Source organism: Pelophylax lessonae, assembly GCF_965119305.1.
Source record: "Pelophylax lessonae genome assembly, chromosome: 1".
NCBI classification, from domain to species: Eukaryota; Metazoa; Chordata; class Amphibia; order Anura; family Ranidae; genus Pelophylax; species Pelophylax lessonae.
In genome coordinates this window covers 368949700-368976868 of record NC_138768.1, presented here as the reverse complement: position 1 = coordinate 368976868, position 27169 = coordinate 368949700, and the positions used below count along the sequence as shown (strand labels likewise).

Here is a 27169-nt window from a genome sequence, read left to right as displayed (position 1 = left end):
AGTACTGCTGAGTGACAGACTAACCCAGTACTGCTGAGTGACAGACTAACCCAGTACTGCTGAGTGACAGACTAACCCAGTACTGCTGAGTGACAGACTAACCCAGTACTGCTGAGTGACAGAGTAACCCAGTACTGCTGAGTGACAGAGTAACCCAGTACTGCTGAGTGACAGAGTAACCCAGTACTGCTGAGTGACAGAGTAACCCAGTACTGCTGAGTGACAGAGTAACCCAGTACTGCTGAGTGACAGAGTAACCCAGTACTGCTGAGTGACAGAGTAACCCAGTAACATAGAAACATAGAATGTGTCGGCAGATAAGAACCATTTGGCCCATCTAGTCTGCCCAATATATCTGAATCCTATGAATAGTCCTTGGCCCTATCTTATATGAAGGATAGCCTTATGCCTATCCCATGCATGCTTAAACTCCTTCACTGTATTTGCAGCTACCACTTCTGCAGGAAGGTTATTCCATGCATCCACTACTCTCTCAGTAAAGTAATACTTCCTCATATTACTTTTAAACCTTTGCCCCTCTAGTTTAAAACGGTGTCCTCTTGTGGTAGTATTTCTTCTTTTAAATATGCTCTCCTCCTTTACCGAGTTGATTCCCTTTATGTATTTAAAGGTTTCTATCATATCCCCTCTGTCTCTTCTTTCTTCCAAGCTATACATGTTAAGGTCCTTTAACCTTTCCTGGTAAGTTTTTTCCTGTAATCCATGTACTAGTTTAGTAGCTCTTCTCTGAACTCTCTCTAGAGTATCTATATCCTTCTGGAGATATGGCCTCCAGTACTGCGCACAATACTCCAAGTGAGGTCTCACCAGTGTTCTGTACAGCGGCATAAGCACTTCCCTCTTTCTACTGCTTATACCTCTCCCTATACATCCAAGCATTCTGCTGGCATTTCGTGCTGCTCTATTACATTGTCCTCCCACCTTTAAGTCTTCTGAAATAATTACTCCTAAATCCCTTTCCTCAGATACTGAGGTCAGGACTGTGTCAAATATTCTATATTCTGCCCTTGGGTTTTTACGCCCCAGGTGCATTATCTTGCACTTATCCACATTAAATTTCAGTTGCCAGAGTTCTGACCATTCTTCTAGTTTTCCTAAATCCTTTTCCATTTGGCATTTCCCTCCAGGAACATCAACCCTGTTACATATCTTTGTGTCATCAGCAAAAAGACAAACCTTACCATCGAGGCATTTTGCAATATCACTTATGAAGATATTAAACAAAATTGGTCCCAGTACAGATCCCTGAGGTACCCCACTGGTAACATGACCTTGTTCTGAATGTTCTCCATTGACTACAACCCTCTGTTGTCTGTCACTCAGCCACTGCCTAATCCACTCAACAATATGGGAGTCCATGTTCAATGACTGTAGTTTATTGATAAGTCTTCTATGTGGGACAGTGTCAAAAGCCTTACTAAAATCTAGATATGCAATGTCTACTGCACCTCCACCGTCTATTATTTTAGTCACCCAGTCAAAAAAATCTATAAGATTTGTTTGACATGATCTCCCTGAAGTAAACCCATGTTTTTCATCTTGCAATCCATGGGATTTAAGATGTTCCACAATTCTATCCTTTAATAGGGTTTCCATTAATTTGCCTACTATTGATGTCAGACTCACTGGTCTATAGTTGCTCGATTCCTCCCTACTACCTTTTTTGTGAATGGGCACTCAGTACTGCTGAGTGACAGAGTAACCCAGTACTGCTGACTGACAGAGTAACCGAGTACTGCTGACTAAGAGTAACTGAGTACTGTTGAGTGACAGAGTAACCGAGAACTGCTGACTGACAGAGTAACCGAGTACTCCTGACTGACTGAGAGTAACCGAGTACTGCTGACTGACTGAGAGTAACCGAGTACTGCTGAGTGACAATGTAACCGAGTACTGCTGAGTGACAATGTAACCGAGTACTGCTGAGTGACAGAGTAAACCGAGTACTGCTGACTGACAGATTAACAGAGTACTGCTGACTGACAGATTAACAGAGTACTGCTGACTGACTGAGAGTAACGGAGTACTGCTGACTGACTGAGAGTAACGGAGTACTGCTGACTGACTGAGAGTAACCGAGTACTGCTGACTGACTGAGAGTAACCGAGTACTGCTGAGTGACAGAGTAACAGAGTACTGCTGAGTGACAATGTAACCGAGTACTGCTGAGTGACTGAGAGTAAACCAAGTACTGCTGACTGACAGAGTAACCGAGTACTGCTGACTGACAGAGTAACCGAGTACTGCTGACTGACAGAGTAACCGAGTATTGCTGACTGACAGAGTAACCGAGTACTGCTGACTGACAGAGTAACCGAGTACTGCTGAGTGACAGAGTAACTGAGTACTGCTGAGTGACAGAGTAACTGAGTACTGCTGAGTGACAGAGTAACTGAGTACTGCTGAGTGACAGAGTAACTGAGTACTGCTGAGTGACAGAGTAACTGAGTACTGCTGAGTGAGTAACTGAGTACTGCTGAGTGCTTGCTGAGCACTGCTGAGTGACTGTGTAACAGTACTGCTAAGGGACTGTAAACTGGGCACTGCTGAGTGACTGAGAAATTGAGTAGAGCTGAGTGACTGTGGGAAATTGAGTCGAGCTGAGTGACTGTGGGAAATTGAGTCGAGCTGAGTGACTGTGGGAAATTGAGTCGAGCTGAGTGACTGTGGGAAATTGAGTCGAGCTGAGTGACTGTGGGAAATTGAGCTGAGCTGAGTGACTGTGGGAAATTGAGTAGTGCTGAGTGACTGGGAGTAACTGAGTACTGCTGAGTGAAGTACCTGTGTGCTGAGAAATTAGAGTCAGGAAGCTAATTAACAGTTAATTTGGACAGAGCAAGATACCTAATCTTCTAGAAGTATCCCCATCAAATTTAGTGGGTACGATGCTCGGCGGGTGTGGAGATGCGACTCGGTGCATATCTTGTGGCATGTATCCTCGATCATCTGATCAAGAGCGAATACAGCTGCACAAAATTTAAGAACGTTGCTTCCCTGGAAGCCCAGGTCCTGAATCTAGGGAAGCAACTGGAAATACCGAGAAGAAGCTCTATACTAAAGGAGAGTTGGGAACATACCCTGCAGCTGCCAGCAGGGGCCAGGACAGAGGAGATACAAGGGTGCAGGCATCAGAGCAGAGTAGCAAGTACATGGAACATAGGGCGCTTCTGTTGGGGAGATCAATCCTCAATGGTGGAAGGTTGATGGCCTCCGTGGTCATATGGGGGTGGGGAGTACTACGCTGACACCAGGGCAGCTCTTCTGAAGAGTAGAAGCAACTCCAACTAATAGGAAAAGAAGGGAAGAAGGCACCTCTAAGTGCAGTATAGACAAGCTTTATTGGCACAAGAAGATGTAACACAAAATGGTCGTGTATAACGGGCACATAATGACATCATGCCGGGTCCCTTCCTGTCCCTGTGGCTCTGTCTCCCCCTCGGCCAGGGTCCAGCAGCAGGGGGGTGGTGGAAATCCAGGAACTGACCCCGCATGATGTCGTTATGTGCCGTTAAAAAAAAACGACCATTTTGTAAGTGTTCTATCTTTGTGTGCCAATAAAGGTTGTGTATACTGCACTTAGAAGTGCCTTCTTCCCTTCTTTACCAGAGCAGAGTAGTTGGGTGTCATGTAGAAAGGGTAGAGGGGAAAGAGTCAAGGAGGCCGGTCCTAGACGGGAACATCCCAATAAATACGCCCTGTTGCATGACGTTAGAGAAATCAGTCAGGGATCAGCATTGTTGGAGCAGAGCAACGCCCCTAGCTGCCAGGGGAAGAACTCCTCCAGTGAGGGTGGGAGTGAGGCTAAGGGTAAAGAAAGATTCTGGTGGTAGGGGACTCAATTATTAGAAGGAGAGAGAGGGCAATCTGTCACAAAGACCGTAAGCGCCAAACTGTATGTTGTTTACTAGGCGCTCAGGTTCGGCACATCACGGATCTGGTAGACAGATTATTGGATGGGGCTGGGGAGGACCCAGCTGTCATTATACACGCGAGTACCAACGACAAAGTTAGAGGAAGATGAAGAGTCCTAAAAAACTATTTCAAGGACTTAGGAGCAAAATTAAGGAGCAGGACCTCCAAAGTAGTATTCTTAGAAATACTACCAGGACCTCGAGCCAGGCCAGAGGTCCAGCGGGAGATTATGGAAGTTAACAAGTAGCCGAGGAGCTGGTGTAGAAAGGAGGGGTTCGGGTTCCTGGAGAACTGGGCTGACTTCTTAGCCGGTTACCGGCTCTTTAGCAGGGACGGACTGCATCTAAATGGGGAGGGTGCAGCCCTACTGGGAGTTTTAAACTAGGTGATGGTGGGAGGGGGTCCAGATGTAGAGCTAGCCAGCGGGGAGCAAGGTCTAGTGGGCAATATTGGGGGCATTAGTGGTAGGGTGACCAGAATTCCAAAACACAAGGTAATTTGACAAATCTGAGGTGCAGCCTCATAGCATCTAACAAGGATATAGTATGCAACCGGACAAAATTACGAGGTTTGTATACCAAATGCTAAAAGTCTGGCTAACAAGATGGAAGAACTGGAGCTGCTAATGTAGGAGGAGGAGGATTTTGATTTTGTGGGAATTTCAGAGACTTGGTTTGACAGCTCTCATAATTGGCTGGCAACCATTCAGGGGTATTCCCTTTATCGCAGAGCTAGGGAGGGTAAAAAAGGGGGAGGGGTATGCCTATATAGCAAAAATTATGTGCAAGTTAATATGAGGGACGAGCTAGGGAGGAGGTGGAATCCCTATGGGTAAAGCTTCAAAAGGGAGGAAACTAAGGGGAAAGTAATAATGGGTGTATGCTATAGGCTCCCCAACCAGAGGGAGGAGGGGGCGGCGGACCTCCTATCACAGCTTGGAATGGCGGCAAGGACGGGAAATGTCATTATAATGGGGGATTTTAATTATTCAGATATAGACTGGGCAGAAGGAACCGCGCATTCATCTAAAGCTTGCCATTTTCTAAATGTTTCGCAGGATAATTTCATGAGTCAGATGGTGAACGTACCAACAAGAAACAATGCATTACTAGACCTACTGATTACGAATAGTACAGACCCGATCGAGGATGTAGAAATACGGGGCAACTTAGGAAACAGTGACCACAGGTTAGTTTCTGCATAAATCACAGAAATGGGAAACACAAGGGTAATACAAAGACACTGAATGTCAAAAGAGCTAACTTCCCTAAACTGGGCTGTTTGCTAGATATTAAATGGGATAGAATCCCAGGAAAAAAAAGAAGAAGAGGAAAAATGTAAGTGCTTTAAAGAACATACTAAATAAAAGGTATTGGCCAGTGCATTCCAACAGGGAATACGTTTAAAAGAGCTACATAAAACCCTGGGTGGATAAACTACAAAGTAAAAATGCATATAAAAACAAAAAAGAAGGGGGCTTCAAAAAATACAAGGCTGAGGGGTCACTGGCAGCATCCCAACATTACAAAGAATGCAATAGGAAATGTAAGAGCACACTCAAGGCAGCTAAGATGGAGCACGAAAGGCACATAGCGGAAGAGAGTGAGGAAAAATAAATTATTTAAGTATATAAATAGTAAGAAAGTAAGGCCAGAACATATTGGCCCCATAAAGGGATGATGAAGGGAACTTGGCTATAAAGGACAGAGAGAAGGCAAAGGTTCTGAATTCTTCTCCTCAGTCTTCACAAAAGAACTGGGGGATACAGTAACCTAGACGGTAATGTTATTGTTAATAATACATATCAGGAAGCACCCTCAAGGTTAACGGAAGACAGAATCAGAAATAGACTTGAAAAACTTCATAGTCCCCAGGACTGGTTGGTGGTTTTATGATTAATTATTACCAATAAACTTTCCTGTTATCCCTTTCATCACTGTCCATCAGTTGGTTTTATTTAAGAGCAACAGTTCTAAACTACACTGCTGTGCGCCATCCCTCCTTCCAGCCTCTCTACATTATACACATCATCTTGTGTCAGGGATTTGGCAGCATCATGTGTAACATTTTATTCATTGTCCCCCATTCGCTAACTGTTGGGACTATTGACTCTCACTATTCCATAGGAGGTTGTCCAGAGGACCAGCGCCAGGACCTTTTTATTTGTTATCTGGATTTTGCAAAGGCATTTGATACAGTTCCCTACAAACGTTTACTGTACAAACTAAGGAATGCAGGTATGTACCAAAGGGTGAGTACCTGGATTGAAAACTGGCTTCAGGGGCAAGTCCAAAGGGTGGTTATAAATGGGGAGTACTCAGAATGGTCTGGTGTGGAAAGTGGGGTCTCCCAAGGATCTGTCCTGGGACCAATCCGGTTTAATTTATTTATAAACGACCCTAGAGGATGGGATTAACAGCTCAATCTCTGTATTTGCGGATGATACAAAGCTAGGCAGGGCAATAACTTCTGCGCAGGATGTGGAAATCTTACAAGAAGACCTGAACAAAATAATGGTATGGGCAACTACATGGCAAATGAGGTTTAATGTTGGAAAATGTAAGTTAATGCATTTGGGTGCCAAAACTACGAAGGCAAGTTACTCACTAGGGGGTGAACCTTTGGGGGAATCAAGGATAAAAAAGGACCTGTGGGTCCTAGTAAATGACAAGCTCAGCAATGGCATGCAATGCCAAGCTGCTGCAAGCAAAGCCAACAGAATACTGGCATGTATTAAAAAGGGGATTTATTCCAGAGATATAACGATAATTTCCCACTCTACAAGACTTTGGTCCAGCCACATTCTTGAGTATGCTGTCCAGTTCTGGGCATTGATCCTCAGGAAGGATGTGCTGAAACTGGAGAGAGTCCAGGGAAGGGCAACAAAGCTAATAAAGGGACTGGCGACCCTAGCATAGAACAAACTTTTCAGTGAGAGGCAATTTCAAAAGACACATGGCCATTCACTAAAATTAGAAGAGAAGTGGTTTAACCTTAAACTGCGTAAAGGGTTCTTTACTGTTAGAGCGGTAAGGATGTGGAATTCTCTTCCACAAGCTTAGGTATCAGCAGGGAGCGTCGATTGTTTAAAAAAAACAATTCGATGGGCACCTTAACGACCACAACATACAGGGGTATACAATGTACTATTGACAAACAAACACACACATACACACACCATAGGTTGAACTGGATGGACTGATGTCTTTTTTTCAACCTCACTATGTAACTATATACAGTATCTCACAAAAGACTGACAGGCGGCACGGTGGGGGCTCGTTCTAAGGTAAGTATTTCATAATGAGCGATGCATACTAGCTCATTATGTGTTTCTCTTTCAGGTTGCAAAAAAAAAAAATCTATGGGTTTACAGCCTCTTTAATGACTGTGTTGAGTTATTTTGAGGGGAGAGCAAATTTACACTGTTATACAAGCGGTACACTCACTACTTTACATTGTAGCAAAGTATCTTTTCTTCAGTGTTGTCACATGAAAAGATATGATAAAATATTTACAAAAATGTGAGGGGTGTACTCACTTTTGTGAGATACTATACATGTATATTTGGTATTTTCTAACTAGTAATGTTACAAACAGGCACCTTTTCATTACGGTTGCTATAGTGGATTTTGGTTTTAAAAGTTTAGAGCCCTGCTCGGATCAACACAACTCACCTTTAATCTGAAGAAGTGGTGGTTTGGCTGTTCCAAGAAAATGCAATTGCTGTGCAAGATTATTGAAATCTGAAACCTTTCCCCTTGATGCCAAAACAACAACTGATCTATAAAATGGAATAAGAAAAACATAAAACACACATGAAAAGAATAATTTGCATACACTAGAACAGTAATAACAGTATTGCCTTTAATTACAGGAGTTTATAGGGTAACTATTCTAGGGAAAAAATAAATATAAAAATAATATAGCGTATATAATTGATACACAAGTCCTATTGTATTTGAATGTTAATAAAAATTACCTTTCCTTTTCAATCTGTAGTGCTGTAATTTTTTTGTAAAATGGAATGCAATGTGGCTACCTGGGGGAGTTTTGTACACAGATGGTGTACAGAACACCCCCCAGAAATGTAACTTCCTGCTTGTGTGATAGGCACGAAGATACAACTAAGATTTGGAGTAGGGAAGTGTGTTCCTATCGTAAGCTATGAGGCTGTGTGTTTCTATGTACTAAGTATAGGGAGACAACTCTAGTCCTGCAAGCAAGGGTGACTCCATAGGATGCTGCAAGAGAAAGGAGCCACCCTGATACAGGAAACCTGGGGTGGCAGTCATGACAACACTTAGCATAGACAAGGATTAACCGTTAGAGAAGCTACATACTGTCAGCTGTGGTAATGAGAGAATCACTGACATGTCAGCTGGTTCTTTTTTGGCAGGGCTGAAACGCAGTGAAAATTTAGGTTTTTTTTTTTTTTTTTTTTTTTTTTTTAAGGAGTATAGGAGTAAGTTCAGTTTCATGGCAAAGAGGGACGTTTTATTGATAAAAGAAGTATTCACAAAAACAAACATTGCCAACAAGGTACATCGTGAAAAATCAAAAACAGCAAGGTCATGTGCACTCATATCACAGCAATACTAAAAGAAATGAAAATGAGGTAACAGCCTACCACTTGGGTGTACAGCATCATCAGTCAGGACCTTAGCAAGTCCCGACCCACCGAGGATAGTGGGTCTCCATGGGGGGGGGGGGAGATCCAGAGGGTAGAGCCAAGGAAGGCCTAAAAGCAGCCCCCCTTCCCTACACGCCCCGGTCATCATCTGTACAGCAACAATTACCACCGGGGCATAAAAATAATTTTATAATAAAAATAGACTAGAGCTGCAAAGACCTGGCAGCAATCCAAGCATCCCAAATCTTCCCAAACTTCTGGGGGCACTGTCTTCCAATATAAGTCAGCTTATAAAGGGGAAGGGCCGAGTCCACAAGTGCGTGCCATTGCGCAACTGTGGGGGGGGGGGGGGGAGTTGTGCAGTAGGGCTTTCCTGGCATAAAAACAGAGAAAAAACAGAAAAACAGCAGGAGCTTTGGGTGCGTCGCCTGTGTCACCAGATCCCCCATATCCAAGAGGAGCACTCTAGGATTCAATGGCACAGACAAGGCCAGCACAACACTTGGTTATTGGGCAACATTCCTCCAGTAGTCCTGAATCAATGAGCATTCCCATATTACATGAAAATAAGTTCCCATCACCTGCTGACATTTAGGGCATGTGTCTGATTGGGTGCGATATATCCGAGCCAAACGCTGCGGGGTATAGTACACTCTATGCTGGCATTTAAGCTAGATAAACCTGTCTCTGGCCAAAATCACCATGGGTACAGAATGGTGGATGCAATGGTCCCAGTCCTCCTCCCGACAGCCCAGGAATATCCTGCCGCCAATGCCGGAACAGGAGGGGGGTCGCGTTCCAGGCGTCCACACGTGAGGTGGAGATAAATTGAGGATAACAGCTTGTCCGCATTATGCATGGTCAAAAACCGCTCCACCATGTGAGGAGCAACTACAGGAGGTGTCGGAAACTGCGTCTGCACCGCATGTTTTAGCTGTAGATATCTAAACAGCATCCAAGATGGGAGCTAATAATCGATCGCGTAGAACCGGAAAGGTCAGCAGGGAGCCCGCTGGCATGATCTGTTTTAGCTTAACCACCCCATGCCGTACCCACACACCGGGGTTGGGGATAGACCAGAGATGCGACAGCTTCGGGTTGCCCCACAGCTGAGTGTGAGGCGAGACAGTCCCAACCTTGCCCGTGGCCACCAACATTTTCTCCCACACTCGCACCACAGTCCGCATAGAAGGTGTCGCCTGAGGGGCAGCACCCACTCCCCTGTAAACCAAATTCGTTAATGCTGCATACGAACCCATGATCGCAGCCTCCAGGGTAACCACCGGGTTCAATCAAATTTGGGCAAACCACCAGCGTACAATAACTAGTACCGCTGCCCATTGGTAATTTTTGAAGCACGGCAGCGCAAGTCCTCCGGAGGACAATGGCAGTTGCAGCTTCCATCTAGCTATACGAGGAACGGCCCCAGCCCACACAAAGGAGGAAATTACATCATCCAGTCTACTGAAAAAAGCAGCCGGTATGGGGATCGGGGTATTCCCAAAAATATACAGGAACTTGGGAAGAAAGGTCATCTTCAGCAGATTAACCCGCCCTACTGGGGTTAGAGGAAGTGTTTTCCAAACCTGGCACTTCGCCGTCAGTTCCCGAAACACAGGCTCTAGTTATCGCTTCATAACATTCTTGAGTATATGCAAATTGCCATTAAAAAAACTGAGGCAGCAGCTGTACTTTCACTTTAAACAGTTAATTTGGGCCGCTGGCTTAAACAAACCATTTCCTTTACTAACTGCTGCCAGCGCTGTATAAACTGTCATTATTAGCTAGATACAGCATACAGCACTGTGTTCCAACAGGAGTAGAGGGACTTATTTGTTAATAGAACAAAATAATAAATGGACTGAGTGCTTCTCACCTTGTATTTGTTCCAACGAAAACAAGGTATCCCCCGACAGACGTGGAAAGGTGGGTGGATAACGTTGCAATCCACTCCAGCCAATCAGAGGAAGCCTTCTATCATTCATAAAAATACATAAAAATATGTATACATAAAAATTCATAAAAATATGAGGCCTTCCTTGTGAATGGCTGAGAAGCACTCAGCCCAACACAATTTTGTTCTGGCAACATATGGGGTTATGCTCAACATTGGCCCTAGAGGTCCTATAATTAGTGTGCTGTAAACCTCCTGTAATTCAGAGGTCTTGCCATCAGATAAGCATGTATACATTGTGGTGTGGGGTAAGCATGGGTGGTCCTAACATTGAGGTACACTTCCAGCACAATATATTCATGTTGAAATTTACATAGTTTTATCCATTGGTGGAATTGAGGTAAATATTCTGCCTTTAGCATACAAAGTTGGATAAGCGCTGTTGATGTGAATGTTGCACTTATTTGCACAGAATTGCTTTTATAATTAATTAGATTTGGAAACCGATTTCTTAAAGGGATAATGCACCATTTTTTATAGAGTAGATGGGAAATCCCCGCACTGCTGCTGGAACACAGCAGTATATGTAGCTGATGCTACATACAGTTTATGTAACGCTGAGACCAACTGCATCAATTAGTAAGGGAAATACTTTGTTTAAGCCAAGCGAAAGTTAACCTGAATTTTGGCTTTAATTAAAAAAAAAAAAAATAGGGGGGGGGGGTAATTTAAGTGGATAAAGCACTTTAGGAGTTCAGTTATTATTTATATAAAAACAGAAAGAATTAAAAAACATGAAAGCTAGAATTTTCTATTTATTCCAAAATAAATAAATATGTGAATCTGATTGGTAAATCAGCTTGATTTCAGCAATGCTACTACTGTAAATATGACATGGTTTCTATATTTCTTTTTTTAATTCTTGCTTTAGCACTGTGTTCCTTTGTCTATAAATACCTATAACAGATAATTATAAAGGTCCAATTATTATAATCTGTGGTCTTGAAATCTGTGCTTTTGGCACAATCCTTTTTCCTATACAACGTCACTGTTGGGCTAGAATTACAGCAAGAGTCCCTGTTCTCAGGGAACAATCTGCCCATCGCTAACCCGGCTAACAGCCTAGCATTGTTAAATCAAAAGAAAAACAGTCAAAAAGATAAGGATAGCAATGTTAATCATTTGGCACATTATTCACACATCCTTTCACATGCTTGCCTTTTAGCATGGGAAATGCTGGGCTTAATTTATATTTATTTTTATGGAGTGATCAGACCCAAAAACTTTACTGGTGAAATGTCCCCCCCCCACCCCCGTCGGCTGCAGGTCAATTTCCGAAAGTACAGTGTGACCTGCGCATGCACCTTGCTGAGCTAGCTATGAAGCCACAGGAAATCACAGTTGGCTTCCCACAAGCAAGATGTCAGCATCAGACCAGCGAAGAACCAGCCCAGGTGAAGGCAGCACTGGACCCCAATGCTAGTAAGTGTGTGTTTATTAAAAGTCAGCAGCTACAGTATTTGCAACCAGTGACTTTAATTTTTGTACAAATGACCAGAGCTCCTCTTTAAAAACTTTCAAAAGAATATGTTTGCTAGAAACTGTACTTGCAATAGGTGGTTTATAACACATAACAACCTAAAACTTTTTGGTTTAGCAAAATAAACAAAATTCTATTTATCCAATCTACTGTAAAGATATACTTTAAAGCATGACAAATAAAATAAGAATCATACAGGGGCTTATTATACACAGCAATGGATCTAGGTGCCTAAAATGGTCCTTTATATATGAATAGCACATACTTTTCCAAACACACTTACCAGCTAGCCTTGAAAAAACAAAACAAAAATTACACTAATAATATAACCGTTTGCATTAAAAACAGAGGTTTTAGTTGCACATTTGCAAATATATATATATATATATATATATAGATATATATATATATATATATATATATATATATATATATATATATATATATATATATATATATATATATTATATATATATTATATATATATTATATATATATATATATATATATATATATATATATATATATATATATATATATATGTATATATATATATGTAGATATATATATGTAGAAGCTGCACTGCCTCATTATCCTGCTCTAAAAGCTAGTTATAAATTGTTGTCATTTTGCTTGCTCGAATTGGAATGGGGACACACTTGATGGCTTCAGCTGTCATTGTGCTTTTCTAAGCTTCTGGTGTGTCTCTGTGCCTTTAAGGGGGAACGGGCTGCCGCTAGACATATTTGCCATTAATTTATCCATTGCTATACAAGATACAACATGGTTACTTTGAAAGATTAGGCCACACTTAACAGAGGAGCCTTGGCAAGGCAGTGCGACACATAGATTTGCAAATGTTGTGCAACTAAAACCTTCATTTTTAAAACCATTGACAGTCCCAGCTTTCTGCTCACAGAATTCTGAGAACTGAGCAATCAGCGGTCTTTGATTGCTCAGTTCTCAGTGCAGAGCCGGCGTGGAACAAATGCAGCATCAGATCGATGCTGCATCCACCTAGGTGAGTATCTTTTTTTTTTTAAATCCCGAACTGCCCTTTTAACCATAAATTACTATTCAAACCTTTGTGTGTTTCAAAGAAAACAGTTCTGAAACATTACTGACAAGTACCTTTGAGGAACTTTGCTTCTTAAATATTTTTCCAGTTGCTCAGAATTTTCTTGTGGAAAGTGCAAGTCTTCTTTAACTGTTCCAGTGCAAGCATCGATGACCACAACTAATAAACCAGTTTTCTGGAATGAATACTTGGTGCCATTAACCTAAAAGCACACAAAAGCAGCATAAGGAATTGCCAACTGCAACAGGGCATTGCCAATACTATACCAGTCTTCACAAACTGAATATGCAAACATATGATGACATTGCTTACTGTCAGGGCAAGAGAGACAAGTAATTAAGCAGATACTCATTTATGTTTCCTCACTGTAGTTGGACTCTAGGAATACATCACTGGATAGAATGAGCGCCAGAAGGTTAAAGTCAATAAACAGGAGGTCTGAAAACATTCCATCAGTTACCTTTTAAACTACTATAATTTCAGCATTCGGCCTCCAACATATTTCAGAAGCATAAAAACTTTAACCAAAAGAGTGTATAATTCCAATGTACTATTTTAGGACATAAACATAATAAAAATACAAGAATCATTAAACAGTCATTCATTATAGATGGCGCCTGGTAGGCTTCTTGTTTGTCTCTGATCATCCACCACATCCCTCTGCCATTGTTTTTGGCATGCTCCCACTACCTTTGCATGTCTCTGTGCCCCCTGTTACATTCTCTACAATATATAATACAATTTCCAACAGGGAAAGTGGGAAACCCTCAAATTGGCCATAACAGGTATGTAGGAACTGAAAGACAAATCTCACCCAATGCGGTTTCTAGCAGATCCATAAATCTATCAGATAGTTTAGCACTCCACCTACTAAATACAATATGCCTGAATGACCTTTTAATCGGTTTCTTAAACATGTTAAAATGAGGTCATCAAAAGAGCACACTGAAATGCAATTTTACCCTCAAAACATAAAGGGGAAAATTAATGGTTCAAATATTTGTAAAGAAATGTGTATATATATATATATATATATATATATATATATATATATATATATATATATATATATATATATATATATATATATATATATATATATATATATATATATAGTGGTTCCTGCGCTATCCGGGGCAATTTAAATCACTTCTTAATGCTGCACCACGATACTGATACTATCAACCAGTCTATTACTATCCGTTTTTTTGGGGCACCTATCCGGCAACTATCCGGTTTTTTGGGGCACCTCCTACACGTTACGTCACGTGACTTCCTCAGGAAGTCACGTGACGTAACGCGTAGGAGGTGCCCCAAAAAAAAGGAAGTGACGTAATGGACGGAGCGATGTCCCCATAGCGTTGTTCAGGTTGATTTATGCTGATAACAAGAAAACTTAATGTAAGTGCAATAAATCGTTTATAATACTGCACCATGATGGCCCTCTTTATTTGATGAGCCCCTGAGGTCGTGGTAGCAAAGAACCCGCGATACAAGGAGCCCCAATAAGGAGCCCTAGAGGTACATCTAGTATCGGGATTACATACAGGATCCCTTAGGAAGGCCCCGGGAGCCATAAGGAACCACACCAAAGGAAAAGGCATATAAACACAGGCGGTTTATTTATTTATTTGAGGTGAGAATTTAGAGCACCAAGAAGTGACATCTGGTGGAGGAAATAAGTCACAACATCTTATTTGCACAGAAGCACTTTTTGGATCGTTTATATTGAGATTGAAGTCGCACATTTGTTTGATTGAACTATCTTTGATTATTTTAAAAACGGACTTTCGTAATCACATAATTTGTTAACAGTTTTTTATATTTGAATGTATATAATTTGAAGCACCAAGCACTTTAGAGATTGTTTTTATCACGCTATAAATGTTTCATCACAATTTGTATTGAAGCACATTCACAACTTAATGGGTATTAGGATATTGGTTTAGTTTATAGAGATACAAGACCTCATCTAACAAACACAACACCAACACCTATATATATTTTATAATAATTTATTGATTTTAATTCACTCTTGAAGCCCACCATCACCCCCTTTTCTTAATTTTAATATTTGTAAAGGTCTCCTGTGCCACCCATTGGATGTAACTGGAGAAAAAAAAAAAAAAAAAAGTGTATCCATTATATCCCTGGCACCCAGGTAACCACAGGTACAGAGTGCTACCTCTCTGCATGTGGTTTGGGGTGGATCCCAAATGTAAAATGTGACGCTACAATTGAATGAATTTTTAAAAACTGACAAAGTGTAATACAATCTTTCTGTTGGCACATTTTTCACTTTCAACAGTTTACAGTAAAATAACTTTTATTTTCTCCTCCATTGAGGGACACAGCTTGAAGGTAAGAAACCTAGGGTTATACTGCACTTACAGGAGGAATGGACAATAGGTACATAGAATACTGAAGGACAGCCCCATTTAGTCTATAAACCACTCACATCGGATACATTTAACTAATGTCCTTAGATTTGATGTCTCTTTAAATTCTACTATATTTTTTGCATGAATTGGAAGATGTTTCTGTTATCAACAGCTACTGGTGGATTCAGGCCGGATATTGAATATCCTGGAAGTTAAGCAAGAAGCACAAATTTCCTAGTTCAAAGAGGATGAAAAGCCTAACACTATCTATTCTTAAAAAATGGTCCCTCCCCCCTCTTCCTACCTAACCTGTACAAAAAAAAAAAAAAAAAAAAAAAAAGAAGGTGGTGTGTGTACAGTACTTACCCATTTTAAATCCTGTCTGGTCACATGATCCCGCAGCTATCCAGCAACACTGAACAAACCTTCTTTCAGCCATTTAGGAATTGTTGAATCAGAGGGTTATCATTTCCGTTCCTCCAGCCAGAAAAAGGAAATGTAAAGGGTTTTTTTACCCAAACCCATTTACAGTTCTTAATTTCTAAGGTGGCATTCACTTCAACTTGGATTTAAAGGTTCTCAATGCCTTCACACATGTTAGAAAGTTTTGGATGAACATATTTGGTCAGTAATTGCAACTCTTTATCATGGAGACTTCTCAGCATCCATCAACAAAGAATGTATATTAACACATTCAAAATCTTCTAGGTCATCAGCAATGGTCTATACTTTGCTGTGGACAAAAAGCACTTCTAGTTTGTGGCCCTTCCCTTTGACCTTGCCTCGGCCCGAAGAGGCTTCACAAAAGTTCTCACACCAGTTATGGATTTTGGTCATCTTAGAGGTATTTCGGTCACTGGGTTCCTGGACTACCTCTACCTCTGTTGTTGCAAGGGTAGACCTCTCTGGCCTTGATTTCAAATTTGTCAATTGTGATGCAGACCTTGGAGGACTTCAGATGGCTGCTGAACATTGAGAAGTTCTCTGATTCTGCCACATCACTTGGAGTACTTGAGCCTTCTCCTGGAAACCTTTCAGGCAAGAGTATTCCTGTCCCGGGGAAAGTTGTGAAAACTGCGAATCAGGTCAGAAACTATAGTCCTAAAATTGGTCTTTCCTGTGGAGCTGCATGCGAGCACTAGGATTGATAGCATCCACTCACAGAACAATTCCATTTGCTCACTACTCTCTACTTTGGCCTCTACTGGATGGGTCAGATTTGTTATCTCAAGGACCAAAAGGGTTTCTGCCTTTCACCTTGAGAGCATTTCGTTACCCTTTGTGTCCAGCACTGAAGAAAAAAAAAAGAAGATTGCTCTTCATTGCCTGAAGGCTTTACCTTTTTCTGTTTTTTTCAAGCAGACCAATTTTTTATTTTTTTTTATTCAATGGGTATATTGTGCAGGCCTATGGTTTATGAGATAAAGTGCTTTCTTCTTCTGTTAAAAGTCCACTCTACTAGAGCAGTGAGTTGTTTTTTTTTGTAATCTTGCCTCTGTGTATTCGGTTTGTAAGGCTGTGACCTGGTCTACTGTATATACTTTCTCCAAGTCCTATAAGGTCAAAGTGTTGGCCTCCACAGATGCTAGTGTTGGTCAAAAGGTTCTGTAAGCTGCTATTTAAAGGCCTTGGTTCCTTTTTAAACTTTTCTTGCTGAGCTGTTTTACCTGCAATGTTAGGGTGTGCCCACCCCTCAGTTTGGACAGCTTTGGACATTCCTAAGTTTCTTACCATCAAACTGTCACTAAATGGATGATACAGAAAATAAGGATTGTTCTACTCACTGTAATATCTTTTTCTTAGATAGGAGGGGTTTTAGAATTAAGGAGTGTCCATTTCTCCTGTAGGCAGCAGTATACCTACTAAGCTGTATCCCTAAATGGGCTTTGAGAAGGGGGTTTTAATGGGAAGTACAAAAATACTTATTTTAAATATTAAAAAAAAAAGTTTATTAAGTATTCTTAGATAAAATTGTGTATATCCATGTATCTCTCCCTATGTTGATGAGCTTCGAGGGATTAATAGAGGGAAGGGGATATTTATAATGTCTGTCCTTTATGTCTGATCTCTATAATTCTGGTCCAAACACAATTTTGCTTGGAGAACTACATCTTATGCAATGACAACTCCACCAAAAATGTATTTTTATTTTTGGTTACTAGAAAGCAAAATCTAGTAATGGCTCCTCCTGTTTTAGGGACTCTAATGCGGACCATACACACAGCAGACTTACCAATTTTAGCCACTTTTCAACAAGAAAATCGATCAATGTAACCTAACATCATTACTGCCATATACATTTATAAATGGTTTTGGGTAGTTGCCTTAATCTATAGAAATTCTTATGTCCAAATTATTTGTAAGCCCAACATTACGGTGAGATCTTCAAACTTAAAATTCAGAGTTCCTTGCAACTGTTGTTGCCATGGCAGTGCCAAAATTATGGCACAGTATCGCACAAACGCATCATTGGAGAGTTAAGCTTACATTTTTAGGGTGAAAATACACAAACTGCTCTATTCTCACTATTCGGAAATACCATACCCTGTTAAACAATTCAACCCACTGCTTAAACACATAAGTCTAGAAAAGAAAGTCATCATAACTGCTGCATGATGTTTTAAATCACTGACAGCAAAAAAAAAAACTCACAGGAGCTCTGACCACTACTCACCACCAACTAAAATTGAAAAACAAAAAACAAATATTTTGTCTCATTAGTTCAAATTTGCAATGTGGATCTTTTACTTAAACACTGTTTACTTAGCAAACTGACCTGTTCACCAAGTTTAGTAAATACAATTAATTTGGGTTAATGTTAATCAACCAGTCATATGCTAGCAAACATCCCACTTTTTAAAATTTCCCTGGCACGTGAATAGATAATTCAAGGGTTAACTACTTTTTTTTTTAATGAATATTCAGTGTGCAAATTAAACATACATTGTACAAACAGAATGTTCACCTTACTAAGTGAAATATCTCTACTCCTTTTTGTAAGTGAACTCCATTCTGGATCTGCCAGCAGCACTAACTTTACACCTATTTCTCCTTTATAAATGGTGATCTACACAACCCATGTATCAGCTTACCGCAATGAATGATTCAAATGCCCCTTGTCGAATTTCTTCTTCACTAAGAGACTGAATTTCCAAAGGGAGGTAGATGTTGTGAGGATCACTGGTTAAAACCACCTAACAAAAAAACAACATTAGCATCATACCCTACACAGACACCTTTATGAGCATTCACACTCCTTTCACTGATGCCAGGTATGTTGTACAATGGAGTGCATCACCACAGCCTATCCTGGTCATATACTGTAATTGTGGAGCACCTTTAGCAGTTTGTGCATATGCATACATGCACACGTTTGTCAGAGGAGGTATATGGATCCGTCACATTGCATGTAGAAATTCAGTTGCTTATTTCTATAATGAACAACTGTTATTCCTTGTTTTTATGCTGACAATCAACTACACTGCCATTATTAATGTTCACCATATTTGAGCTCAAGCATATCCATCGTGTTGTGCAGTGTGAGGCTGTAAGATGTGCAGGCTTTCACAAGAACTGTACACATGTATATTAATTTACAAGTTCCCCATGAATTTTTACAAGATGGATTTCTCGGTAAACATCTGGAGGTCAAACTTGTAAAGTGGTAGGCTGCAACAAAAATGTTTTAATGGGTTTGGAGATTTGTTTTTGCTCAAACTTTACAAAGGGACTTTGTTTATGAAGTTAAAATATTGGGGCCTTCTCAGACACAGGTTATCTAGTTCATCAGTGTAAATTATGGTGGATAGGAACCATTCATCTGCACCATTCAAAGATTTTGTGTAATTTCCATGATATTAGAAAATCCTCAGCTCCATTAACAGGCATCACATATACACAGTCTGTTCTGGCATAAAGCAAAATGACTATGGCTTAATTCTTGTTCATCATATATGTCAAACTGCAGAGGGATTAAAAAAAAATACCTTTGTGCACAGAAAGCTGCTGTAGTCAACAGACCCTGTTTAAATTCTCTTATGTTTCATTGTAGTGAAAAAGCAAAAAAATGTATTATCTGCTTGGATGGCATGAAAACCACAACCCACAGCAGAGCAGTGTTTACCCGACTATTTTAAAGTGTATCTTTGGACATTTGAAATGTAATATTTCAGTTATGATCCAAAATATTCTCACTTAAGGACATCCCAATTTCAATGGACTGGAATCTAACTCATTCTAGTACAACAGGGTTGTCCCTGGGAATAGAGTAATAAACCAACAAACAGAATGGAACCTCTTAAAGTGTTTGTTACCCCCAACACTTCATTTTCCCGATATGTGCCTGCTATACCATGTACTTGTATGAGAAAGTTTGTATTGCGTCCTTTATGTGAAATCACTGGTGTTCCTGCTTGTCCCCTTGCTTTCCTATAAAAAACGGACCACACTAAGCAGGAGAGCACATTGCGTATGTTCTCTAGCTATGCTGCGAACTCCGTATGCCCTCCTCCAATGATCAGCCTTTTGCCCAGCCATTCACTGGGAAGCTCAGTGTACTGCTGTTACTCCTCCCCCAGCTCTTATGTAGCTGAAAACAGAGGGAATGTGATCACTTATAAAAAAGGGGGGGGGGGGAAGGTATTTATAATTTTTTTTTTTTTTTATCTCCATACAAAAATGTTTTACACTTCATGTATATTTTAAATTGAATTGGTTGTTTTACAAGGTGATCATTTACAATCAGTTTAAGTTTGGTCAAAGAAGTGATGCAGGCCTTTTATAGCACTTACTCTTAAGTGCTTGCATGTATTCCATGAATCGCTATTAATCAGTGAGATTGGGCGTTACATTTATAGAAAAGCATGAAAAAGTACTGACTAGTAGTTATTTAGCCATTCTGCACAGAGTGAATCTTCACTGTGGGTTATCAATATGCTTTTCTGAGGAAACAGAAGTGCTCTGCATATTGGTTGAGGTACACTGTGGATCTCTTAACAGTTTACTTGACTTGCCAAAGCCCAAACAGTCTCTTATCCACCCATGGTTTTTTTTTTTTGGGCCCAAAATTACGATAGACTAGGTACCCATGCACCTCAATGATGCAGCAGTACAGAAGAAAAACTAATAAAGGCCTTCCAAAGAAATCAAAAGATTACTAAATAGGTCTACAGAGGGCTAAGGGTGAAGTCTGCAAAGCATAGTAGCGAATTCTTAAAGGAAAAGTAGGGCCAAAGCTCTACTTCTCCTGTGGGTCAAAGAAGTGCACTTCGTTCTGCACTCCTGTGACCCATAATCAGCCAACAGAGGGCAAATGTTCACTGTCAGCTGATATCAGTCAGGTCAAGGCTCTGGATGGAACCTGATGTCAGGATCCACCCAGCTGCCTGGCTGGCAACTGGCTCAGCCTCTCAGCGTGCCACTGGGAGACTGAGCCAGCCACTCCCATACCATCCACAGCAAAGCAGAGAGCCAGTCACTGTCTCTGACTGATGCTGCATCCACCTGGATAAGTATAAATGTTTGTTTTGTTTTTCAATCCCATACTTCTCTTTGAATACTAAAAAAGTAAAAATTTGCTTTAACTCATCAGCATCTATTCAAAAGTATTGATTTTGGTTAAGATGAGCCTTTATTGCCATTACAGTTGTTCTATTAGGGTTAGGGTCACATTTGCCTGAAAGCTTAGATCATAACTTAAAGAGGAGTTCAGCACGGGGAAAAAAAAATTAAAATTAAAAGCCAGCAGCTACAAAATACTGTAGCTGATGACATGGCTAAAAGGTGCTAAATGTGTCACCGGAGGGGGACGGGGGGACAGATAAGCGGAAGTTCCACTTTTGGGTGGAATACCGCTTTAATGTTATAGTAAGCAGGAATGCTTGCCATTTAAAAAAAAGGACCCTGAAAGCTACTGACAAAGTCAAGTACAACTATGCCTTCACAACGACAATCATTTTAATAAATTGTTTTGCTGACTGGGGAACACCTTTAAAAGATTATAGTGTTAATGTCATTAGTACCTGAGAAGCTCCACAGCTGGTACATGTGGCAGTGGATTTAGCTGGCATTGGCTTGATTGCAGTAGGTGCTTTGGAGTATTTAGGATAGGCTTTGGCCATACAGTTGCTGTTTGCTTTGGATCGAAATGTAGCATTGATCATAACTCTTTCACATCCCTGAGAAGAGCAGTAGCTGTGACTTTCACGATTGTGCTTTGCTTGCAAAAAGAGAAAAAGTAGCCTAAAAATAAGCAAATAAATAACCAATTTAAATGGTAGTCAAAAACAATGTGGCACTTCTAAAATACTATTTTCAGGTAAAATCAAACAATATTGCTTCTAATTATTGTAAATATGCTTGCAAACAACCATGAATAGTAGCTATGTTTATTCACAGATGGACTTCTTTATCAGTTTTTATTTCTTGTTGGATCTGGAGAACAAATCTGGTCAGTCTGTACCATACAAACAAAGCAAGTTTTCTCCTCCTAATATGTATTAAAACAAGGTGGTTAACATCACACTGCCAAGATAAGCACAGCCAAGGTAAATGTGATGGGTAACACTCAAGCATATTAGAGCTTTTATTGCAACTCCTTTATGCCGATTACAAACAACTGATATTTTACCTGCTTTTTCTAAAAGCAGTCAAGTTCAAATAAAAACCAAAAGTTAGGTATATTTCTGTTTGTGGTAGCTGGATCACATACTGCCTTCTCTTATTTTTTTTTGACTGACTGAGATTTTATCACGGAATTTGATTCTGTTTGAACATCGTGGTTTTATAGGTAAAGGTGGTGGAGGTCAACATCTGGCTCCTGTGGACCGATTTTATTAAGTCAGTCAAGGATAATACGCTGCTATGGGTTACTTTTCCCTTAGCAATTAGCTTCTAGAAAATGGGATTTTTGTACTTACTGCAAAATCCATTTCTCCGAATTTATCGACGGACACAGCGCTCCATAAATCATAACTACTGGGTTATATCGCTTCCTCCAGGAGTAGGACTAGGCAGAACAAACACCTGGCTATGCCCATGGGCCGTCCTCAGCTTGGGATACATCCCCCCTCAGCTCTAGATAATCAGTTTAGTAGCAAGCAATATTAGAAGTATCAGAACTCCATAGAGGGGTGGGTGCTGTGTCCGTCGAACACAGAGAAATGGATTTTACAGCAAGTACAAAAATACAATTTTCTCTTTCATTCATTGACGGACACAGCGCTCCATAAATCATAACTACTCAAATGTCCAAAGGCAGTGCCAAAAGGAAAAAGAGGTGTGGGGAAAATAACCCAAGGCAAAACATAAGTGCCCTTAACCAGGACACAGAATCCTTAACCGGGTCACAGGAGCCCCTTTTGAAAAAATAAAACTTTAAAAACACCCCTCAAGAGGGAACAGCCCCTATTAAAACAGCAGCCTACAAAACTTTGCGACCAAAAGAAGCATCTGTAGGTGCATCCAAAGTATCTACCTTATAGAATTTTGTGAAGGTATGCCCGACGACCAAGTGGCAGCCTTGCAAACTTGCGATATTGATGCCTGATGACAGAAGGCCCAAGAAGCACTCAGCTCCCGAGTAGAATGCGCTGTGACAGGGAAATGTAGAACCTGACCTTTAATGGAATAGGCCTGAGTCACCATCTGTCTAGCTGAAGAAGAGGCCAGCCCTTTTCTTGGTCTGTCCATAACCACAAAAAAAGGGAGTCTGGCCTCCAAAAGGACTCAGTAGCTGCCAGATGCACCTGAATTGCACGAACCACATCCAAGGTATGCAAAGCAAATTCCTCAGGATGAGCCGGTTTGGGACAAAAAGGAAGGCAACACAATGTTCTCATTCAAATGGAAGTCAGAGACAACTTTGGGCAGGAATGATGGACAGGGACGAAGAACCACTTTATCCCTATGGACCACCACAAATAGGGACCGGGACAGGATATTGCTGCCAATTCTGATACCCTGTCGGGCGAGGTAAAAGCTACCAAGAATGTCACCTTCTGGGATAACGTAGACAAGGGAATCTCCCGAATAGACACAAATGGAGGTTTCTGGAGAACCAAAAGCACTAAATTTAAATCCTATGGTGGCAAAAGAGCCCATACAGGTGGAGCCACATGTTGAACCCCCTGAATGAAGGTACGAACTAAAGAGTGTGTGGCTAGGGGTCACTGAAAGAAGATTGCCAAGGCAGACACCTGGCCCTTGATGGTATTTAAGGCCAACTTCTGATCAACGCCCCTTTGAAGAAAGGTTAAGATCTGAGCCACAAAAAAGGATCGAGGATGAGCGCCAACCAACTCACACAAACAAATGTACGCTTTCCACGTACGATGGTATATCTTCCTAGCATTCACCATAGTAGGAATCCCTGATCCAGACAGACATCTATCCCTCAGTACCTGGCTTTCAATACCTAAGCCATTAAAACCAGCAACTGTAAAGCAGGATGGTAGATAAGCCCTTGGGACAACTGGTCTTCTCTGAGAGGAAGCCCCCAAGGGATGTTTACGGCCACCAGGATGAATGGAACATTCTCGCTCTTGATTCCTCACAGGAACTGCAGAAGAAGCCCGAGCCGAGGATGATACTGGCCTTACCTTGGCTCTTGGATGCCTGTGGCGTCTGTCAGAGGACCCCATGAACTAGTCACAAACTTCGGGTATCCTCCTTTGGAACCGAACCTGCTAAAGGAGCTGCATGTAGGACTGTGCAAACAGAACTATCTTGAAGGTGGACACCACTAGACTCAGAACCTGTATGCAAAATGGGAGAGAGAACTATCTGTGTAACAGCAGCTGGTGAATCACGGCCTGTGGTTCCTGAAGTTTGTCCAGAGGAAGGGCCACCCTGGTCAGAATTAGAATCAGACCTAGTTAAATCAATCCCCTGGAGAGGGATAGGGGTAGTTCGGACATCACTTGAACCTTTGCAGGAATTAAATCCTCAGGACCTAAAAAACCTGATGAGAACAAACTTTGCCCCCCTTTCTGGGTACCCCAAAAAGAAACATTTTGCGAATCTCCTTGACGCTCACAAAGGAAAGCAAATGGGGCCGGAAACCAGCGAAGATGTCCTTCCACCCCAATAATGGGTGAGGACAGACCTTCATGTTGAAGGGTTTTTTTCTGCTGGTCCAGTGAAGCTAGCTCCAGGCTTACCAGACCAAGGTTGCTTGGAACCTCCCAGGGAAGATTTAAAAGATCTATTTCCCTTATTCTCTGTCCTAGAAGCACAAAATAATTTTTTATGGGCTGAGGAGGAGGGCCCCTATCTGAAATAAGGCTCATTCCCTTTCCTTGAATGTGGCAGGAAGGTTCTCTTTCCCCACATAATACCCTTAATGATGTCATCGAGGGTAGCCCCAAACAGGTGATCGCCTTGAAAGGGCAAATCAAAGAGAGCTTTCTTAGAGGTTTGGTCTGCGGACAAATCTTTAAGCCAAAGCACGCGCCTAATCACCAACGCTGAAATAAAGTTTGGACAGCACAGGATCTGTATGCATCACAAACTTGCAGCTCATGGACCAACTCGCACACTAAAACAACATAAGCAGCGGGGACCTACGCACTTCCTAGGCCATGGTGCAAAAGCTTGGCCCATTCAGTTAGGGTCTCAGACACCAGGGCTGAGGCAAAGACTGGCCTGCAATGCCGAACCAGCCATAGTAAACATGCTGCGTGCCACAGCCTCTGCTTTCCTGTCAGCCGGGTCCTTAATGGACGGGGATTGCTCTACTGGGATCATGGTTGCTTTATTCAACCTGAAAACAGAAGAGTCCACCACTGGTGAACTAGTCAACTTTTTTTAAAAGACTCCTCAAAAGGGTAATTACAGCAAAACGTTTGGGGACCACAAAGGGTAATTTTGGTTGTTCCCATTCCTTACAGGAAGACCTGTCAAAATAAGGAACATAAGGAAACACTTTGGAGTATGAGACGACTTACGCGTACCAAACGACACAGCCACGTCTGTGGCTACATCAGCCGCATTCCTCCATTTTTAAAGTCTCATGCACTGCAGTGATAAGTGCATCTACCTTTTTCATTCGCTGCTGTGACCATGGAGGAATCATCCTCACTATCGGATTGATCTGAGGGTGTCATCTTAAGTCCCCCTGGACGGGCCCCATTCAAGGCAGCATCAGGCTCAGAATCAGATGAGACAGACTGAGCAGGAGAAGGAGAGGGACACTTCCTCCTGGGCCTTTGCCCACACGCCACTTCCACCCGGAACACTAAGGACTGCAGGACCGTCGTCAGTGCAACCATGGGAAGCTGGGGTTCTGAGGGACCTGCCACCTCCATAAGAGGGTCAGTGGGGGAGATGTGACCCTGAGGCTTTATAAGGAAAGGAAGACCTTGCAGTACAAAAACAATCTTTTGGCACTACTAAATGATCACCTCAAGGCTCAGGGTACCTATTAGCAGAGAAAGAGATAACAGGGACCCCAAAGGACTCACCCTACTGACGGAGGAGCGCCAACAATTAGAACCCAGCATCATCATGGACACCATCCCTGTTCATATGTCCTGGGCACAAGGAGAGGAAACTGTGCTTCGGCATTCCCACAAGGCTTTGGTTGTCTCCAGTGTCTCTTGGACTAGGAAAAATGGCCCCTGTGACATCGGGCTACACAAACATGGCCGTCAACCGGAGATCAGCCAGACTAAGGGAAAATGGCCACCATCAGCTACAAACGCTGAAGCATGCTGCCAGGGTCTTCCCTGCACCTTCTCCAATGCTGCAACCTCTGCAAGGGGACCCCCACCGAAGGTAGGACCCAAGTTAGGGGAGACCCTAATGAGCATGCTGCACCGGCCTCTGCACTGGGACCCCCCTACACTATACCCACACTGAAAATCTATAGGGCATGCCCCTAGGGGGTTTCCTACGCTGGGACCCCTCCAGACTACCAGGGCAGGACACACTATCCCAGGACCCTTACAGGGTGGGGATAGCGGGGTCTTCACTGCATTCTCTGCCCTGGAACATGCACCAGACTCTAGGTCCAGACAGGGGGGAAAGGGACTGGGGGGAGTCCAGCTCACTGAGGGATTTAAGGATGGGAGGAGGGAACCTGCAAGCAGGTCCGACTGTCCCTGGAGGTTACCCACATTCACCCCAAAAAACGGGCAAAAGGGGAGAGGGGGGGACTGTACTTACCCTTCCATGGTGCGGGTAACGCTCCAGACAGAATCCTCGCCACCGAAGTAGGGGAGCTGTCGGCAAAGGGACCGCTGCGACTCAAGCCCGGTCATATGCGACCCTGTGAGACGTTTAACTCGCGGGCCAGCCTTTGTCTGTGAGACTATGTCACGGCCGACCTAGGGCGTAGCTGCAGTTTGCTAGGACCAGAGATCCCAGCCGGGAGCCTAGGTCCTTACTCCTGACTAGACAGATTACAAACGGATTACCTAAAGCAAAAGGGGGGTTATATACCAATCTGAAGACAGCCCAGGGGCGTAGCTAGGTGTTTTATTCTGCCTAGTCCTACTCCTGGAGGAGGCAATATAACCAAGTAGTTATGATTTATGGAGCGCTGTGTTCGTCGATGAACGAAAGAGAAATATAAAATATTTACTGAAAAAAGCTCTCAGTTACTCGTATGGTTTTCCTGCGATGGAAAAAAAAATATTGTAAGCTAAATTCTGGTATGAGATCACTGATATTTTTTTAAGTGAGGGTACAAACACATTGCCACCAACTTTCCCTT

General features: G+C 41.9%; 1 protein-coding gene across 1 annotated transcript in view; it reads right to left on the bottom strand.

Annotated features, from left to right (window-relative positions):
* The window catches only part of CEMIP2 (cell migration inducing hyaluronidase 2), a 179424-nt gene that overhangs the window by 12288 nt on the left and 139967 nt on the right, over positions 1–27169 (bottom strand). Inside the window, exons 20-23 of the mRNA XM_082265489.1 lie at positions 21477–21696; positions 18549–18650; positions 13129–13277; positions 7608–7714 (exon numbers count right to left, since the gene is read on the bottom strand). Coding sequence (XP_082121615.1) covers positions 7608–7714; positions 13129–13277; positions 18549–18650; positions 21477–21696 — 578 coding nt within the window. The remainder of the gene's footprint in view (positions 1–7607; positions 7715–13128; positions 13278–18548; positions 18651–21476; positions 21697–27169) is intronic.